This window comes from Engystomops pustulosus, chromosome 1, assembly GCF_040894005.1.
Source record: "Engystomops pustulosus chromosome 1, aEngPut4.maternal, whole genome shotgun sequence".
Lineage (NCBI taxonomy): Eukaryota > Metazoa > Chordata > Amphibia > Anura > Leptodactylidae > Engystomops > Engystomops pustulosus.
Genome location: NC_092411.1, coordinates 252,364,434 through 252,383,499, shown reverse-complemented (window position 1 = coordinate 252,383,499; position 19,066 = coordinate 252,364,434). Strand labels below are relative to the sequence as shown.

At 45.3% G+C, this 19,066-nt stretch overlaps 1 protein-coding gene across 2 annotated transcripts in view; it reads left to right on the top strand.

The window, feature by feature from the left end:
• SLAIN2 (SLAIN motif family member 2) overlaps nt 1–18,711 on the top strand; it is a 38,979-nt gene extending 20,268 nt beyond the window's left edge. Inside the window, exons 4-9 of one of the 2 annotated variants that reach the window (XM_072124653.1) lie at nt 633–797; nt 2,246–2,605; nt 10,259–10,396; nt 13,271–13,342; nt 14,828–15,110; nt 18,361–18,711. In XM_072124653.1, the coding sequence (XP_071980754.1) occupies nt 633–797; nt 2,246–2,605; nt 10,259–10,396; nt 13,271–13,342; nt 14,828–15,110; nt 18,361–18,427 (1,085 nt within the window). In that variant the 3' untranslated portion in view covers nt 18,428–18,711. The remainder of the gene's footprint in view (nt 1–632; nt 798–2,245; nt 2,606–10,258; nt 10,397–13,270; nt 13,343–14,827; nt 15,111–18,360) is intronic. The other variant, XM_072124663.1, reaches the window with a different exon arrangement.
• The last annotated feature ends 355 nt before the right edge of the window (nt 18,712–19,066 follow it).

Sequence of the window (19,066 nt, the reverse complement as noted above, 5' to 3'; positions counted from 1 at the left end):
TCTCCTTTAAAGGAAATCTACCATCGGGATGAAGGACATACTGGTGAGTGCCCCCTCTGGCAGGATCTGCTCTACTTTTAGCTTCTTATGGCATTGTTTTAACATAAAAAAGGCTTTTATGAAAGGAAAAGGATGAAAGAAGAGCAGATCCTGCCAGAGGGGGCACACACCAGTATGTCAGTGTGCTTGATTTACAATACTTTATTCCGGTGGTAGATTTCCTTTAATATGTCCCCTAACTGGCTTGTTCCACGTGCACGAGGTAGTACTGGGAAGAGTGCTGACCACTCAACTACACAACTAACACAAAAGTTGACACAGTTTCTGTGTAACCGCAAGCAGCCACGTGCCACATGACCTTCTGACGGCAGGACTAGGGACTTCCTGTGTCCTGCTGACTTCCAGTGGATGGTGAAAGACTGCACAGCCTACTTCATCTGCCAGAAGCCAGCAGGGCACAGGACACCATAGGAAGTCCAGAGTTATGCTACAAGGCATCAAAAGTTCATTGTATTTCCAAAAGAAACCAATGACATTTTAACTGATCTGTTAGACTTCCCTTATTATCATTTTTGTACAGAATCTGTGACTCGGTAGTAATCTGTGTCTTTTGTCGCTTTATTCCCCCTTAGGTCACTACAGAAACTCCAGTGAGAGAATCCCTCCTCCTGTCAGTCCGCCATCCTCTGTAGACAGCGAGCTCAGTACCTCTGAGATGGACGAGGACTCCGTAGGGTCAGGTTACAAGCTAAATGATGTCACAGATGTCCAGATACTCGCCCGGATGCAAGAGGAAAGTGAGTATATATTAGGAAACATCCTATGTGATTGTTGTAAGTAAGTTCTATAGTCGGTGTATTACGGGGCCTGGTGTACGCCTGTCACTGCTGGGATTGGCATAGAATTTGTCATACACATGAAATGCCATTTATCCTGGTCTGTGGCAATGCCCTTGCTTATATTTGTCGCTTTATATACTGTGATATGAACTTCCTTTAAAGAGAACCTTTCACCGCCCAAAATGTATTAACTTTAACATACCCATATGTAGGGACATCACACTGTTCTATGTGCTGAACATTGCAGCACCGCACACCTGGCGTACAAAATCATCACTGTGCAGAGCGAACGGGGAGCGAGCAGCAGCAGGCAGAGTGGTCTCGCTAGCTGTAGAACAGCAAGACCACTCTGCAAGTTCACAGTTCACAGTGCCTAAGGAAGATGTGATCTGAGACCGTCCACCGCTGATTGGACGACGTCAGAGCATTATCATATACACAGGCCCCCCCACCCCTGCTGCACCACCTCCTCTCTGACGATCCAGTACATTGAGTAGTCAGAGAACGGGGCTCATATCTAGGTAACGGTGGGGGCTAGGAATACAATACAAAGACCCTATATTAAAGTTAATAAATTTGGGGTGGTGAAAGGTCCTCTTAAAAGATGACTTCTCACCAGCACCCTCTCTTTGAATACCTTAAAGGGACTGTACCAAGTTTGCATGTTCTCCTCTGTCCTGTTCTCACTATTTTGATAGCAGAACAAGCATGCATCCTGTAGCTCTATTCAGTATTGTGAGGGCGTCGGAAATTGCTGAGCACAGCGCTCTACTATCTCCAACTCCCCCATAGAGATTGAATAGGAGAGCGAGCCGAGTGCTGTGCTTGTGAATGTCTGAGGCTCCCATTGTATTGAATGGAGCGACAGGACAAATGCTCAACCTGCTCCATCGGTTACTAAGAAAAGAACAACCATTGCTGTGACCAGTGGGGTCCATTCTTGTAATTAGGTGTCCCAGCAGTTAGACTCCCTATGATCAGATTGGTATCTGACTTGGTACAACCGTTTTAAGTGGTGTCTCTCCGCTGATTTTAAGGCGCATTTTAAGATTCTTCATGTCCTGTACAGCCTGGCATATTGGGAGCCAAAAGAATGACACTGATTATTCAGGGCACATTCCAACACCTCGAAAGACCGTATACTGGTGCCAGTATAATGCAGCAAACGCCCACCATGTACGGATAAAGCTCAACCTGAGAGCCGTCTCCGTACACCCCAAATGAAGCTGCGCTGTTTTAGTGCTGTGCATTTCATCAAGGGGTTAAAAAATGCAACTAAATAGTGATCGAAGATTCATTTTAAGCCTTGGTCTGTAAATTGTAAAATCTTACTCATTTGTGTCAAATCATATGTTTTTCTGTGTGAAAATCTAAAGCAATTCTTTCTCTGTCTTGAACCCTGCTAGGTCTACGGCAAGAATATGCAGCCACCGCTTCCCGGCGCAGCTCCGGCTCTTCATGTCACTCCATGAGGAGAGGGACATATAGTGACCAGGAACTTGACGCTCAAAGCTTAGAAGATGATGAGGATGCGGTCCAGCACTCTGCACATTTGTCCGTGAGCAGATTCTCGCCATCTCCACGGCACTCTCCTCGCCCTTCGCCCAGACACTCGCCCAGAAATTCCCCGCGCTCCAGGTCTCCTGCCCGCAATTTGGAGTACAGGGGATCATCTCCACAGCCTATACTCAGCCGCCTCCAGCAGCCTCGCCTCTCGCTTCAGGGACACGCCACTGACATGCAAACAAATGTGGTCAAAAATGAAGGTAAATTAACTGGTTGAATATTGTATAATTCCAAATGTGATTGGAGGGGGGGGGGCTTCTACAGTTATGCCTATCACCTGGAATCTACTTGGCAAAGTGGATCCAGACACAGATTCCCTAAGCTAGAGTCATCCAGGGTGTGTCTGTTAGTTTTTTGGGACAACAGGTCATACCATTTTCTGTCTTTTATAATATAGTTATAAGCCTGGAAAATCTACTTGGATGTCTCTCTAGCCTCTGCAGAGTTTTAGGTGGTGTTTAAGTAGTCTTATCCCCCGCAGCGTCCACAATACAGGTTAAAGCTGGCTGAGACATCACTCTGCCCCACCTAACCCTGAGCTGCGCGCCGGCGGGACCTGGGTGCTGAAGAGCTTTTCTCTCTCCTCAGATCTGCATGGTGGCCTCCTGCACAAAACAATAGCTCACACAGGGGGGCGTGGCCTGATGCCGACCTAGGAGGACGTGCACCGCGGAGCTCCCGGGACCTGGCACCCTATCACCCTTCCCAGGCAGCCATCCTCCACCTGTACCCCCTCCAGCCTGCTCCCCGGTGCCGCGGGTACCTGCCCCCACACTCCGGTGGCGGTATCGCGGCGGTCACCGGCTCCGTGAGGTCCCCTCCAGCACTTCACCTCCTGCGGCCTCCCACGTGTCCCACGCGGCGGCGGGACCATAGCCGCCCGACATCGCGGCTGTACACCGGAGAGGTGTTGAATACCGGGGGAGGGAACCCCCCCCCGTGCTGTGCCGCCGACCCGCTGTGCTGCTGACCTGCCCTGTCGGGGGATCGTGGCAGCGCTCCAGCCGGCCCTGTATCCTGCCGGAGGCGCCATCTTGCTGGACTCTCCTGCGCTGCCTGAGGCCTAGGCGCGCAGGGTTAACCCTGTCACTGCCGGACTGCAGCCAGGAATAAGGTAGGGAAGTAATTCCCCTGCTGCTACCCTCCTCTCACCTGGGGACCCCAAGCTGTGCAGCCCACCATACTCCCAGTGTTCCCCTGCTCCTGGGTTTTGTTTTATATTAACCCTCGCAGTGCCGCTGCAATACTCCACGTGGGTTTGGACTGTATCTCTGCTAATTACTGGACGCTAGGCTCCTTGATTGTTTATCACTGGCCCCCCCTGTCCAGACGTCATGGGTAACCGGAGGAGAACGGCTAAATTGCACAAAGCAGCGTCCGGGGTGTCTGCGCCTCCATCGGATGATGAATCCGTCCATGAAGATCCTCCATTCCAGTCCCTGGAACCCCTGGACGCGCAGGATTGCTCCACATCACAAGCCGTTCTTGCACAGATACAGTCAAACGCTGCCAAAAAGTTGGGGAGATTCTCCCGCACACAGCCCTGCTCTCCTCAGGGGTCCCCAAACTCCTCTCCCTCCCTCTTTGAAGGCTCCCAGAGCCCGCCGCAGCTTGTAAGCTATGAAGAGGGTGCTGATCCGCCTGACGTGGCCACTGAACTGGACCGCAAATTTGCAGAGGTGCTGGCGGCCATTAATGGGTGCCAATCCAAACTGGTTACCAAAGTGGATGAGCTGCGGCAGGACTTTGTTCTTTTAAGACACGATGTCCACAAAGCTAAAGAGCGAATAACAGAAACTGAACGCAGAATATCTGAAGTGGAGGATGTCCAGAGGCCTATGCCGACACAGATCAGAGAGCTCCAGCGCCAAATGTCTGCATCCATCGACAGAGCTGATGACCTCGAAAACCGCCTGCGACGGAACAACGTCAGAGTGGTTGGCCTCCCCGAAAAAGTGGAGGGGTCTGACCCTGTATCCTTTTTTGAAAATTGGCTCAAAAATATGCTGCCTGCAGATACCTTCTCCCCGTTCTTCACAGTGGAAAGGGCCCATCGTGTGCCATCCCGCCCTGGCCCCCCAGGGGGCAATCCGAGACCCTTCCTGGCCCGGCTGCTGCACTTTAGGGACAGGGACTCTATCCTCAGGGCTGTCCGTACCAAGGGAGAAATCCTCTATGCCAACAGCAGAGTGTCCTTCTACCCTGATTTCTCTGCATCCGTCAGGAAACAGCGAGCACAATTCACCGAGGTCCGTGCCCGTCTCCGTGACAAGGGGTATAAATACTCCATGATGTATCCTTCCAAGCTCCGAATTGTGGACGGCCAGAAGACTCGTTTCTTCACCTGCCCAACCGAAGCACTTCACTGGGCTGATGCAGCTCCACGGGCTCCAGCTGGAAGGCCCGCACCTCCTGAGTGACTGGACCCACATATCCTTTTATCTGATATGCAATGACAGTGCTGGACTTAGTCTTGAATAGATATTTAGGGGTCCCAGATCATTATTACAGTTTTCTAATATTGGTTTACATACTGCGTACCTCACAAATTGTACCCTGTGACTGATTGTGTTCTCTTTTTTGGTCATATCGACCAGTGCGCCACACGTGGCACTTTCCCCCCTCCCTCTCCCTCCTCCCTCTCCCTCCTCCCCCCTTTCCTGCTACCACTACCTCCCTATGTCTCCCTCCTTTCTCCCCCCCTCCCCTATCTCCTCTTTGGTTCTCGCAAAATATGGCTGCCTAATAACCTCCTGATCACATATACATTAAGGGTTGAAGGTCCCGGGACAAATGGTGTAGGTTTGTCTTGAGTTAGGGACCACTGTTCTACTATTTGACTGTTAGTGGGTATAGGTCTACACTACTGCTGTTAGGGTGTTAGACAGGGGGTTTGTATTCTTGGGATTGTTAGTTCAGTTCTGTTATATTTGTTATGCTCACTGTTGTCTGTCTGTCTATGTCTTTGTGGTATGAAAGGATGAATGCTTGGTTGCTCACGTCTCCTTCCCCACACCCCTTTCCCTTCCGCTAAGATGTCTTCACTTAAGGTAATGAGTTGGAATGTGAGGGGACTCAACTCCAAATTCAAGAGGGCCCTGATGTTAGACGTCATTAAGCGTCAGGCCCCCCATATTGTATGTATCCAAGAGACACACCTTACGGGTCAGAAGGTCCTCTCTCTGAAGCGGGCCTGGGTGGCTAGAGGTTATCATTCCTCCTACTCTGTCTACGCTAGGGGAGTATCCATACTCATATCCAAAGCGCTTCCCATAGAGGTCACACAGGTAGCACCGGATCACTTTGGCCGTTTTGTGATCGTACATTGTGTCTTGTGGGGCTTTACCTTTACTATAGCGTCTATTTATGTCCCCCCTCCCTTTGATCCAGCTGTATTGCATCTAATATCCAGTAAGCTGGCTGTTATGCCTCCCAGTCCGATACTCTGCATTGGTGACTTCAATGCAGTCCCTAATCCCTCCTTAGATCGTACAAGTGGTCTTGACACAGGCTCGGTCCGTCTGAATGAGTGGCTCACTTCTCTAGACCTCGCCGATGTTTGGCGTTGTAAGCACCCTCAGGAGAGAGAATACTCATTCTATTCCTCTGTTCATAAGAGCTTCTCTCGGATTGATCTGGCCTTTGTCTCCCCTGATATGCTGCAGCATGTTGATCAGGTATCCTATTGCCCGCGCAGTGCATCAGACCACTCTGCCTTGTTCATTAGTCTCCTTATAGGCCCCCCCAGCGACTCCCGCTTATGGCGCCTGCACCCGGCTTGGCTCCTGTCTCCTGCGGTCCAGAGTACTGTTAGGGCAGCGCACAGCGAATTCTGGGAGGTGCACTCAACCCATCCTGATCCCCTTCTAGTCTGGGACTCGTACAAGTCCTCGGTGCGGGGAGCATTCATGTCAGGTGTAGCTGGCCATAGGAAGTCTTTAAATGCGCAGGAGGAAAGGCTGACCACCGCACTGGTGACCGCAGAAAAGGAGTATCTAAAGAAACCGAATCCGGGGAATAAAAAGACTTGGGCTCAGGCGCAGAGGAACCATCTAGCTGTAGTGAAGGAGCGCACCAGTAAGCGCCTGCTAGCCAGGGAGGCGTCTATCTTTGAATTTGGAGATAAAAATGGGAAGCTGCTTGCATATCTCTCGCGGGCTGAACGTCCTTGTGCTTCCGTTCCCTCTATCCGTAACAGTAGTGGAGCCCTGATCACAGAACCCCGGGCCATCAACATGGTATTTTATGAATTCTATTCCTCTCTTTACAGCTCCAGATTGTCCGCCTCTTCCGTCGAGATTTCCAGATTCCTTGACAGTCTTCCACTTTGGAGACTCACATCGGCACAGTCATCGGAGCTTGATGCTCCGCTCTCGGCGGAGGAGGTGGAACTGGCAATCCAATCGTTGCCCCCCGGTAAGACACCTGGACTTGACGGACTGGGTGGTGAATGGTATAGGGATAACTGTGAAACTCTGGTTCCCCATCTCCTCAGACTGTACTCCGATGCGTTTGACAGCGGTTCCCTCCCCGACTCCATGCGAGAGGCCCTTATTGTAGTTATTCCCAAGCCTGGTAAGGACCCGCTTCTTCCCGACTCATACCGTCCAATTTCCCTCCTAAACTCAGATGTTAAGATACTAGCAAAAATTCTGGCAACAAGGCTTAACAAAGTAATATTATCCTTGGTTCACCCAGACCAGACAGGCTTTATGCCTGGGAGGGGAACTGACATAAATATACAAAGACTACACCTGAACATTGCAGAGGCAGAGCGGTCTCCAGACCCTGGGTTTATATTATCCTTAGACAATTGTAAGGCGTTTGACTCCGTGGAATGGACATATCTGTGGACCCTCTTGCCTAGAATGGGTTTTGGCCCTCGATTTACAGCGTTAGTTAAACTACTGTATAACGACCCCAAGGCTAGGGTGCGGACTAATCTTAACATCTCACCTACTCTCCCTATGGCTAGGGGCACTAGACAGGGTTGCCCACTATCTCCCCTCCTCTTCGCACTCGCCATTGAGCCCCTTGCTGTGGCGATCCGCCACTCCGAGGGCATTAAGGGCATTACTAGAGGTCCTATCATTGAAAAGGTATCTCTCTATGCTGATGATACACTTGTATACCTTGGGGATGTGGGCCCCTCACTGGAATCCCTTCTGTCCTTGATAGAACGCTATGGGGGGTTCTCAGGCCTTCGGGTTAACTGGGACAAATCGGCCCTCTTTCCCTTATCTGATGTAGGGGTACACTCCCTCCCCGTCCCAGTCCAGGTGGTGTCCACATTTAAATATCTGGGGGTCCTAGTATCACGCAAGGTCCAGGCATTCACGGAGTTAAACATTACACCCCTGATAACTGCAACCGAATCGCGTCTAAAAGCCTGGTCCTCTCTCCCCTTGTCTCTGTATGGGCGCATTAATATATTTAAAATGATCTTCCTCCCCAAATTCCTATACCTCTTCCATGCTTGCCCTATACTGCTTCCTAAGAGCCTATTTAAACGCTTGGACGGCATTCTCAGGTCCTTCTACTGGCAGAGTAGTGCCCCGCGGTTCAGTTTAGCGCTGCTTCAGGCTCCCAAGGCGAGGGGTGGACTGGCTGCCCCGGATCTGTATCTTTATTACCTGGCTTCCCAGCTAGTATATGCCCAGTGGTGGATAGATATAGACATGGGTAATGCAGCTACTGCACTGGCTGGTGCCCTGGTGGGTTCCTACGAGGCCCTTACAAACTTGCTGTACAGGTATAAGTCCCCATCTGATACCCCACTGCCCCTATGTACGGTAGCGGTGTGCTGGCGTAGGGCACAATCCCTGGTAGACACAGGCAGCTCTCCCCCTCTCTCGCCCAGGACTCCATTGTGGCTCAATCCGTGGCTTTCTCACTTCCTCTCCCTCCCGGGCTGGACAATGTGGGGGGCGGCGGGGGTGAAATTTGTAGGTCAGCTCTTATCCCCGGAAGCAGAATTACTCAGCTTTAACGAGTTAAGGGAGAGACATACTGTACCCAATACGGCCAGCTTCCATTACACGCAACTGCGACACGCATTCAAAGCCCAATTCGGCTCCTTCAGCCTGACAGTGAAATTCTCCAAACTAGAGACTCTGATGAGTACCCCGGACCTCCCTAAGCCACTCACTCAGTGCTATGCTCTCCTACAAGAGCAAAAGTCCAGACCGTTTGATAGAGCCTGTGAACGCTGGAGACAGGATATCCCTGACCTGTCGGATGATGACTGGAGGGAGGTCGAACTGTCCTACTTCACATCTGTAGTGAGTGCGAGGGACTTCCTGATCCAATCTAAACTCCTCCATCGAGTTTACTTCACCCCTGCTAGACTATTCCGCATGGGAGCAATGCCTAATGATCTTTGCTTTCGCTGTCAGGCTGAAGTCGGATCCTTCCTGCATTGTGTCTGGTCCTGCCCTAGGGTCCATGTCTTCTGGTCCGAAGTGCTGGAGTTCCTAAATCTACACTTTGATCTCCCACGCCTGATGTCTCCCTCTGTGTGTCTCCTCGGCATCATAAATGAAGTTGTCAATGGCCACTATGATAAAATTTTCTTTAGGTTTGTATTATACTACGCCCGAAAAGTGGTGGTGATGACCTGGAAGGACCAGGAGCCCCCTCCGTTAAAAAGATGGATACTACTTATTAACAGTGTCATTCCCCACTACCGGTCCCTGTATGTCAACAGGAAGTGTCCCCAGAAGTTTGACCGCATCTGGTCCAGATGGTGCGAGACTCCCCATACTGCCTTATAATCACATGTGATTTATACTCCTCTCCATGATGAAGGAGACTGAGCGTGTTGGTGTGTGTGTGTGTGACTGACTGTCTATGTGTCAATAGTTATTTGTGTTGTATCAAGATGTCTGGCTACAGTATCTGCTGTCATTTACTGTGTAATATCCCTCAGTTAATTTTGGAACGCAGCAAGAACCTGAATGTTACCATGGCTGTTGTATAATAATCCTGTATTGGGGGGAAAGAAATATGTGACAGACAATCTTGTTCTTCGATTTTGTTTACTTTAATTGTATAAAATTTTAAAATTGCAAAAATAAATACTTTTAAAAAAAAAAGCTGGCTGAGACAGGCCTGCGCATGTGCAGCGGCTCCTGACTTGCGCGGAGCTCCCTTGAGTACACAGCTTCAGTAAACTCGGCAAAGGGCCAGGAGGTACTGCACAGACGCAGAGACACCCCAGTTGTAGCCTTTCCATTCTTATTGCCATATTTCTAAAGGACATACTGTGTTACATCAGAGGCACTTCATGTGGAATGCTGTCCTTCTATGGGAAGCGTCTGTTACTTCCACTGGATAGATATCTGTCCATGCACACGCAGGTGCACAAGCCCTTATATAACACGGCTCTGATACTCACTGTGATAATAACGGCTTGTGCCTCTCCGTGTCCTTCACAAGAAATAGACGAACATAGAAGCTTTCTATAGCAGGACCGCAAGCAGAGATCTAGAAAACTGTGAGAAATTGATACAGAGAGCATAGACTATAAGCTCTTGTGAGCATGGCCCTCATTCCTATTGTTTCATATGACTGTTACTCTGAAATGTCTTCTTTAAATTCTATATGTTCCCCAGAATCTGTAATGCTCTAAGCAACTTGATGGCGCTTTTTAAATAAAAATTATATACATTTTTCAATAATAATAATTTTTCTAATGCAGAAACAATATCAATTATTTACTGAAACCTTAATATGTCTGATCAGTTTTAAGTCCTTAAAAAAAGCAAAAATGCAAAAATTATTTCTGTGTTACAAAGTGCTTTGTCTGCTCTAACATTTTATTTATTGTTTTTACTCCGTATTTCGCCCCATAGAGAAACTGAGACGGAGTCTTCCAAATCTTTCTAGGGTCACGGGTGCACAGACAGTGGAGGCTGTGAAGAACAGCAGAAGTTTGGAGTCAAATTTGCAAGTGCCAAATGGTGGAGCATCTCGAGGACCTAGCTCTTCCAGTAAGTGGAGTCCTAGAATGAGATTTCTCAAGTAACAATATATTATGTAAAAGAAACAGATGGGATCCAGTTCTCGTGATCAGTGGGGGTCCAACAGTTGGGCCCCCCCACCGATGAGGAAGTTATCCCCCATCCTGTGCATAGGGGAAAACTTTCTATGATGGAATAACCCCTTAAAGACTTTAAATAGTGATGGTGGATGGTAAAAATTCCCCAGAAATATGAGTGATATAAAGTTATATATGTAATTTCATAGTTGCACATTTCATTTTAAAATACATAGATTGGAGTCTCACTTTTGTGGTTCCAGAAATGGTTCACGGAAGCTGGGATTTACACTTTGGCTACACTGTCATGCACCTTGGGTCCAGGACACGTGTACTGAATTCTGGGTGTACTGCTGCTCAAATTCAGTGAAGCATTAGCCCCTGGATAGTGTTCAAATTGGTGAATATGGGACACTACGATACAATATTTAAGGACTTATGGGTGTTTTTGTCTCGAATATTCCTGACATGTTTGAGGGAGAAAATAAATGTTCTGGATATCCTATAGTCTTCCTATGTGTATGAAATGGTGATATTTTGGTAAAAATGCTTGATTTGCTTGTCATGTGCATGGCCCCCCGCGTGTTCTAACATCACATTTAGACTAACTTTTGTTGCCATCATCTTCCATGTTTGTTCTGATTTGTAGGTTATATTTGTCGCTTTGTCCAGTTTCGCTGTGCTGTGGTGAGAAACTGCACAAAATATATTGAGCATTTTGTATAAAAGCTGATTTATTATGTTATGACCACTTTTATGTCTGAGCTTTGAACTTTGTCTCCAGAGGAAAAGATTAAACGGCGCACTAGGAGATCTGGGAATTGTTCTTTTCAGTCCATACAAAGCGCAAACCGCACAGCCATGTAAAGATGTCACAACATTTATTATGCATTTTTATACGTAGTATTAAAAGAAATGATAAACCAGGGACACTTACTCATAGATCCAGGTACCATGACGTTGGTAATCTTACATTTGTTATCCATGGCCTTTCCCTTCTAAAATCAACCACCAAAATTATGCTAATGAGCCACAAGGGCTCTGGGCAGTTGTTGCAGGGGAGCAAGCTCCTCTGTGCTGCAGCTTCAGACTATTACACACTGTCGCCCTCCCCTCTGCTCCCTCAGTACTTCCCCCTTCCCTTTGCCTGATGTAATCTTACTGCATCAGAGCAAGTTTCACCACACAGTGAGGGGGGGGGGGTGTGCTCCTTGTACACTGTAACAGCCTGTGAATCTTCAACACTCAAGGTAACGTGCACTTGGGCCTACTGGCTCATTAGTATAATTTTAAAAGTTGATTTTAGAAGGAAGGAGGCCATGGATAACAAAAATAAGCATATACCACAGTCATGGAACCTGGATCTATGAGGAAGTGTCCTGGCTTATCATGATGGATTCTGAGAAATGAATAATTTAGTGTTTTTTATTTATTTATTTTTTTTAAGGGGTTTTCCCACAAAGGAAAGTTGGGCCCTATCCATATTGCTGACCAGCTGGAGTCTCGCGATCGTGAAAACGAGGGGGCGACTGACCTCAGACTATTGGAGCAGACGGCCGCGCATGACAGTTCTGCTCCATCAATCTGACGGAGATGGGGCCTAACTTGCCTTCGTGGGAAAAACCCCAAGTACACAGGTAAGGTATATTGTGTACAACAGTAAAAATTAGAAAATGGGGAAGTTGCAGGGGTCCGACAATGCGGGAATCGTATACAGATTACGTGTCAGGCATAAATAAATTTTATAACTATGTTCAGCAAAACCTTGTATAATTCCCCATTGGGAATAAAAAATATAGGGTAGGAAGTTATCAAGAGCTGGTGTCCTAGTATATTGGGAGCGCACACTGATTAATTCTACACCAGATCCTGCCTAGGATTGCACTTTACCTTGTGCCAAAACCCGGCCTGCTCCTAAACGACTTGGCATTGAGGGGCTGTGGTGTGGGGAAAAGTCTTGATTCCAGGTCGTATGAAAGGAATTGTAGTTTGTTTGTGTCTTGAATGCCGTAAATCTGCCACACAAGCCATAAGTCGCCCCCCCCCCCCCCCTAGAATATAACGCACATAGACACATAGACAATGGGAATGATGTTCCAGTTGGAGGAAAGAAATAAGTGAGAGGTTGGGGGGTGGGGGGGGAGGGGGCGGATGACGATGACTGAGCCATATGGCCACAGCAGATTGGTTCACCTATCTAAGACTCGGTGGAAGACTCTAGTGCAGTTTTGTGTAAAACCCTGTGAACATTCGGCAGATAATATTCGTAGGCTTTAGCTAGTGCACAGGCACAAGGCAGGAGCATCTTACGCTGGTCCACTCCAGCGGCACATGGCGTGGAGGTGGCGTAGTTGCAAGAGTTAAGTCAATTTCCTGCATTTCGCAAAATATTGCAATTATTTCATTGAATCTAGGCCAGAAAACTGGCTATGAAGCGCTGATAAATCATATAAGTCCTATATGTTTCGTATCTCTGTAATTCTTCTGACCCTAGGAATAAGGTTACTGGTTAAAAACAAATTCATTCTACAGTAGTCACAATCCTTATGTAATTCACAAGTCAGATATTTTGTTTGTGTGTTTTTAGAATTGGTCAGAAATCTGTAGGGGAATAATATTCTGGCATAAATGTCTCATATAGGCAGAGCCTTTCACTCCTCTAACCACGGCCCCTGACCTTGGCCACACACCTCTGCACGTTCCTTTTTTTCCCAGCTTTTTCAGCCACCCCATGAATTATATGGGTCCTGTTCTGTATCTGCACTTAGTAACCCGCAGCCAGCTAATGTTTTCTGGATTAATTACATATTTCATTCTGTTTCAACAGCTTCAAAAAGGCAGATAAGTATTCCACGCACATCCCAGAAAACAAAACAGGGTGTTGCGTCCGCCAAAGGAGGTAATTCCACCACCACCAGTGTAGATAAAACCTGCTGGTTGTCTGATGGGGCTGTGCTCTGCTGCCGATCGCCTGCTTATTACAGGACTTCCACATGCAAAGTACACATCATATTGCACCATATGCGCATGCTGAAATCCTTGGGCTGCTAGACCAGCTCCTAAATTATATACATGGTCCATTCTTGTCCTTTTTTTTTGGTTCCAGGGCTTCTAAGTCTTTGCATACTGGCATGAATCCATTATTATAATATTATTAGAATACTAGACTAGAATTTTATTATTAGAACATTATTAAATGTTCACCATTTAATAATGGTGTCACCAAAGACCTCATTTTTACTAAAGACAGGTTGCAGAAGCTCGACTGCCTGGTGACAGGTTCCCTTAAAAAAATTTTTTTTTTTTTTAAATAATCTATGGAAATTGTAAATTGCACCTCCCCCCTCAAGTCTAATTACTAATTGTTGTAGGCTAAGCGTGTAGCGACATCACCTTTTGCTGATCTTGGGGGATTATAGAGGTTTTAAAGGGGTTTTTCCCACGAAAGAAAATTGTCACATTTCAAACCCTAGTGAGATTTACACAATACAGATCATTTTAACACCTTAATTTACTCAGTTTTATTGCTGTTTTAGCTCCTATCACTCCCTAGGCTGCTTAGTGTAAAATCCTAGTGTGTGGGCGGGGCCTTTCTAAGCAGACACATTCCTGTATTATCCATCTAGTTCTATGGGGTGACAATGTGGTTGGATTATCAGGGTACTGGATTTATATACCCTTTCATCCGACTTCTGACATTGTACTCACACTGACACAGAGATGAGACAGATCAGGGATGCATGGGATGATTACACAGAGGTTGATAAACCATAACACTGTTACACTGTGGGCTTTGCTAGACATGTTTCCTCCTCCTTCTTTCCCCCGATCACATATCTCCTTGTAGCTTGTAGTTTGCAGCCTCTCTGTCTGCTCACCATGTGCTGACAGGAAGTAATCAGTAAGTGTCTCTGAGCTCCGTGCAGGGGGCGTGGCTACAGGCAATGATAATGAGATGATCATAGAAGTGATCTCTACAGAATAGGAACTGTCAATCTACTGAGTGGTATACTGCCATGTTTCCTGTTATACAACTGTAACCCTTATTTATATTGGTAAATTGTATTGAAAACTCAGTTTAAATCATCAGCTACGAGTTCCTACAAGGTTAGTAAGCAAGAGCAGATGGCTTTGAATTTATTCTTAACATATTTTTTGCTAACCAAATATAATACCTTGTCATAAACAAACCTTGATGCCTGGATTGTGTGTAGATGGAGGGGATTGGCCGAGACCTGACATTCCTGTAAGCGATGTTCTGCAGGCTTGATCATATCCAGCTTGTTCTCTTACATCCATCTATGTCTTGTGTCCAGCCTATTGTATGCAGGATTTATAGGGATTCTGGTTTAATATATATATATTTTTTTCTCTTCCCCTTAAGTACCATCTCCATGCAAGTTCCGGTCACCGGCAGCCCCATCACCGTTAGCACTACGGCAGCCGATGAAGGCTTTATCCAACCCAGGCTCTCAGCTTACACAAGAAGCCGTTGCTGCTGTACAGAACTACCCTACGTCGGGTCCACCATCTAACCAACAATCCGGCTCTGCAAGTCCAGTGCCTCGAGCTAGCACACCAGTAAGGAGTGGTCTACCCAGACCTAGCACACCATCTGGAGGTGGTATACCAGTGCCTCGCAGCAAACTTGCACAACCTGTTCGACGGTAGGTATATTCAGAATTTCTACTCTCCCAGAGTGGTCATGCATTTACCAGATGTCCAAATTCTATCTATGATGGTTCCTTAACCCTTAGTTGACCAAGAGTCATTGGTGCCTGAATGTCCCTGCCAGATTTTTTGCAGTTCTGTTCTGCTCTTCTTTAAAAGGGTTCTCGTAAACAGATTCTCCGATGGCAGACCCAGGGTCTAGCCAGTGTCCTGGGGATGCGCAATGCATTCTGGCATGCTCATTGTGTTACATAACACAGTGTAATACATCTGTATTACCCTGTTAAAGTACAACTGTAAAGTATTAAAGCTTTTGCCTAACTCGGCAATTCTCTAATTAGCTATCTGCAGGTGTTTAGGAGCTAGCAGAGGTTTTACCTTTGCCAAGCTTTGTGGTTGCCATGGAAAACCATATAGTACAGTTAGAGATGACAGGAGGCTTGTCTAGATGGCCTGTAGTGATGTCAGAAGCATGTGACTCATCACATGCTTCAAATCGGCCAATTGCAAACATGCTCTCCTCTTCTGGCTTCAGTGAGGTGAGCTGATGTCAATACCAGGAAGTGCCCACCTACCTCAGTATTAGCTGAATCAGATTTTATATGATACCGGTGTTGCTGGAATTGTTATCAAAGGTTCTCTCCAGCTGTACTAAAACTATCTTTTGTCAGTAACTTTACAGTTATGCGTTAAGTGAGTAAGAGCATTGCTTGATCAAGCTCACCTGTAATAAAAAAATAAAACACTTAATTGACCTTTTTTTAAATAAAATAAAAAAAGTCCCCTGAAGAAATACTCCCTATACATATCAAATAAAGTACAGAAAAACCCCTACATATTTGGTAATGCTGCGTCCATAACAATCTGTACACTAAATTGAAAACATTATTGGGCCCACTTGGTGAACGCCATAAAACAAAAAAAAATCATAAAATTCCTTTACAAAAATGGTCTAAAAAGTGATCAAAAAAAGTTGTGTGCTCCAATATGGTACCACTGAAAAGAACATAAAAATAAGCTCTAAACCAGCTCTGTCAACCAAAAAATATTAGTTATGTATGTATTAGAAAAGATGATACGAAAGTGATACGAAAACCAGAGATTTTCTCTATACTGTAAGTTTTTTTCTTCAGTAAAATTATAAAAATATATGAAAAATTATATGAATGACATTTCACCGTAATCGTAGTGATCGATAGATTAAAGAGAACATATTTTTATGGTATGTTTAATGGCCCCCAAAAAAAGTACAAAACCAGAATTGACAATTTTATTTCCCTCCATACATCCAAGAGTTAATAAAATCTCACCCATAAGCTAAAGATCCACTAAAATTAAGATTTTATTGCCTTTATAACGTAATAATGCAAATCTGCTCTGAATGGCGCTGCTTCCCTTCGATGCCCTGGCGTTTGCCCATACAGCAGTAACCACCACATATGGGGTATTGTTATACTTGGGAGAAATTGGGAGTTGGAGCGTTTTGGTATTTTATCAACTTAGAATGTGTAAATATAAAAAAAAAACATTTATCAAAAAAAAATTATTTCAAAATTGCAACAGATTTAGTTTTAAGATTAATAAACTCCATAAAAGTTGTTTTGCATACGTTGAGGGGTGTACTTTCTTTATAGGGTATTACTACTATTTAGGCCTCACAAAGTGACTTGCAATCTAAGCAGGTCCTCAAAAGTCTGATTTTGCGTTTTTGTGAAAAATTTTAATTAAAACGTTCTAAGCCTCATAACATCTTACAAAAATGAGAGGCTGCATAAACCATATCAACATAAAGCAGAGATTCTGTACATGTTGGTTATCTAGTTATTTTGCGGTTATGACTTGTCAAAGTACAAAATTTTGAATTTCAAAATTTTCACCAAATATTGTTTATTTTCATAAAACATATCGCCCAACTAAAATGAAGTACAATCTCAATCGCCTGTACATGTTAACCCCTTAATGATGTAGGATTTTTTCGGTAATCTTTCGCTTGCCACCTTCAAAAATGTAGAACTTTTCTGTATACAGAACTGTGTAAAGGTTTATTTTCTGCGTAACAAATTTAACTTCTCAGTGAGATTATTATTTTTATTCCATGCCGTGTATCGGGAAGCTGGAAAAAAATTCCAAATGTGAAATTAAAATTTCTAGTTGAAAAGGAGATGAGGTATCTGAAATCTACATGTGGTTCATCTGTTACAGTTAGAAGGTGTAAAACTAATTATTATTTTTTGGGGGCACATTTTTTTGCCATCAAAGGAATTTTTTTTTTTTCTAAAATGTTACACTTTGAATCAAATTTGCATGAAGGTGCCTATGTTTATAAACTCTTCAGTGAGATTTTGAAAATGCTTGCTTTTAGAAAATCTATTGTTTGATGGGGTTTAGTGTAATTCTTTATGCTGTAATGCTGGTTTTATTTATTTACGTCAAAATTGTAAAAATTGCTCTGACCAATAACGGGACAATATTTTGGGGGAAACTGTTAAAGGACACCTGACACATCAGGGAGATTTGGGAAACTAAACTTAGACATGTGGCTTGGGGTTCCAAATCGCCCCCCCCCCCCTTTAAAGACGACCTGTCACCCGAAATAAGCAAGCTCCCTATCTCTACCCCAGTAATAGCAGTGTTAAATCGCCAGCTTTATCAGAACATACCAATAATCAAGGAAACACTGCAGTACATAGCTGTCCAAACCCCGGACCAAGCTTACAGCCGTCCAATGTATTAATCAAGGGGTGGTACTAGGCTCTCCCCTTTCCTTAGCTTCTCTGCCAGAGCGCCACTCCTACACCATATTGTATGCTTCTCCTCGGACCACCCCCTCATGAATACGCCGGTCCGCTATGTATTGTAGTGTTTCCTAGGTTATCGGTATGTTCTGATAAAGCCAGCGATTTAACACTGCTGTACCTGGGGTAGCTCTAGGGAGCTGCATCCTTTAGTAAGTGCTCCTGCAGGGATTACTTTGGGTGACTGTTCCTCTCTTACGTAGACTTTGTATTCTTACCTTGGTCCGTAGCTCCCCGCACCATCGCACTGTGAAGCCAGCGTACTACTTCCTGGCTTCACTGCACATGTGCTGAGGGTACGCTGCTTGTGATCCTATAAATCCTGTTTTGTATTATTTTCATTTAGCTTTAGTGAATCTTATATAATTCTTGTAATGCTGCTGTGTTTAGAAATGCAAATAAAACATGAGTATGAATCCTGCACTATATCATTTTCGAACTGTGTTTGCAGATCATTGCCAGCTCCTAAAACGTATGGCGCCATGAAAGACGACAGCTGGAAAGAAGGCTGCTACTGATCCACGGGATGGTAAAGTGTCACTGCTCAGTGGACACGTCCTTCACACTGTGACTGCAGAGCAACCCGCCCTCATGGGACGTTGTGGGGGTCCTCTGTCCGTATTTAGCACAAGCGGCGGAGGCGACAAAGAAGAGCACTTTATTGATGTTGACCATCAGATGTTCTACTCATACAATCAGTCTCTCATGTTATCGGCCATCATTTGCATTGCGCTTTCTACAGTCTTAGCTGAACGCACTGCATCACCTTTGGCTTCTCAAGTAAATCCAGTTAAAAGAATAACATCTGGTAATAGCAGAATAGTTTTTTTTTCTTTGCTGTTACAAGATATGTGATTAATGCCAAAGAACAACTGCAGAAAATAATTCCTTTTTTTCTATAGATAGACAATATATTAAGAGTTTATTATGCATTAAGCACTAATATTGCAATTGTCTACAAAGGTATATTAACTGGTAGACTATTTTCAGTACTGGTTTTATACAAAGAGAAATGGTTCTGTGTGTCCCAAGTCTAGAAGGACAGCAAGCAGAGATCTAGAAAACCAGGAGGAATTGATACAGAAAGTATATTCGAAAATTGTAGAACTTTTCATTACACAAACAAGATCACTTTTAATCCTCAAAGTGGACAATCC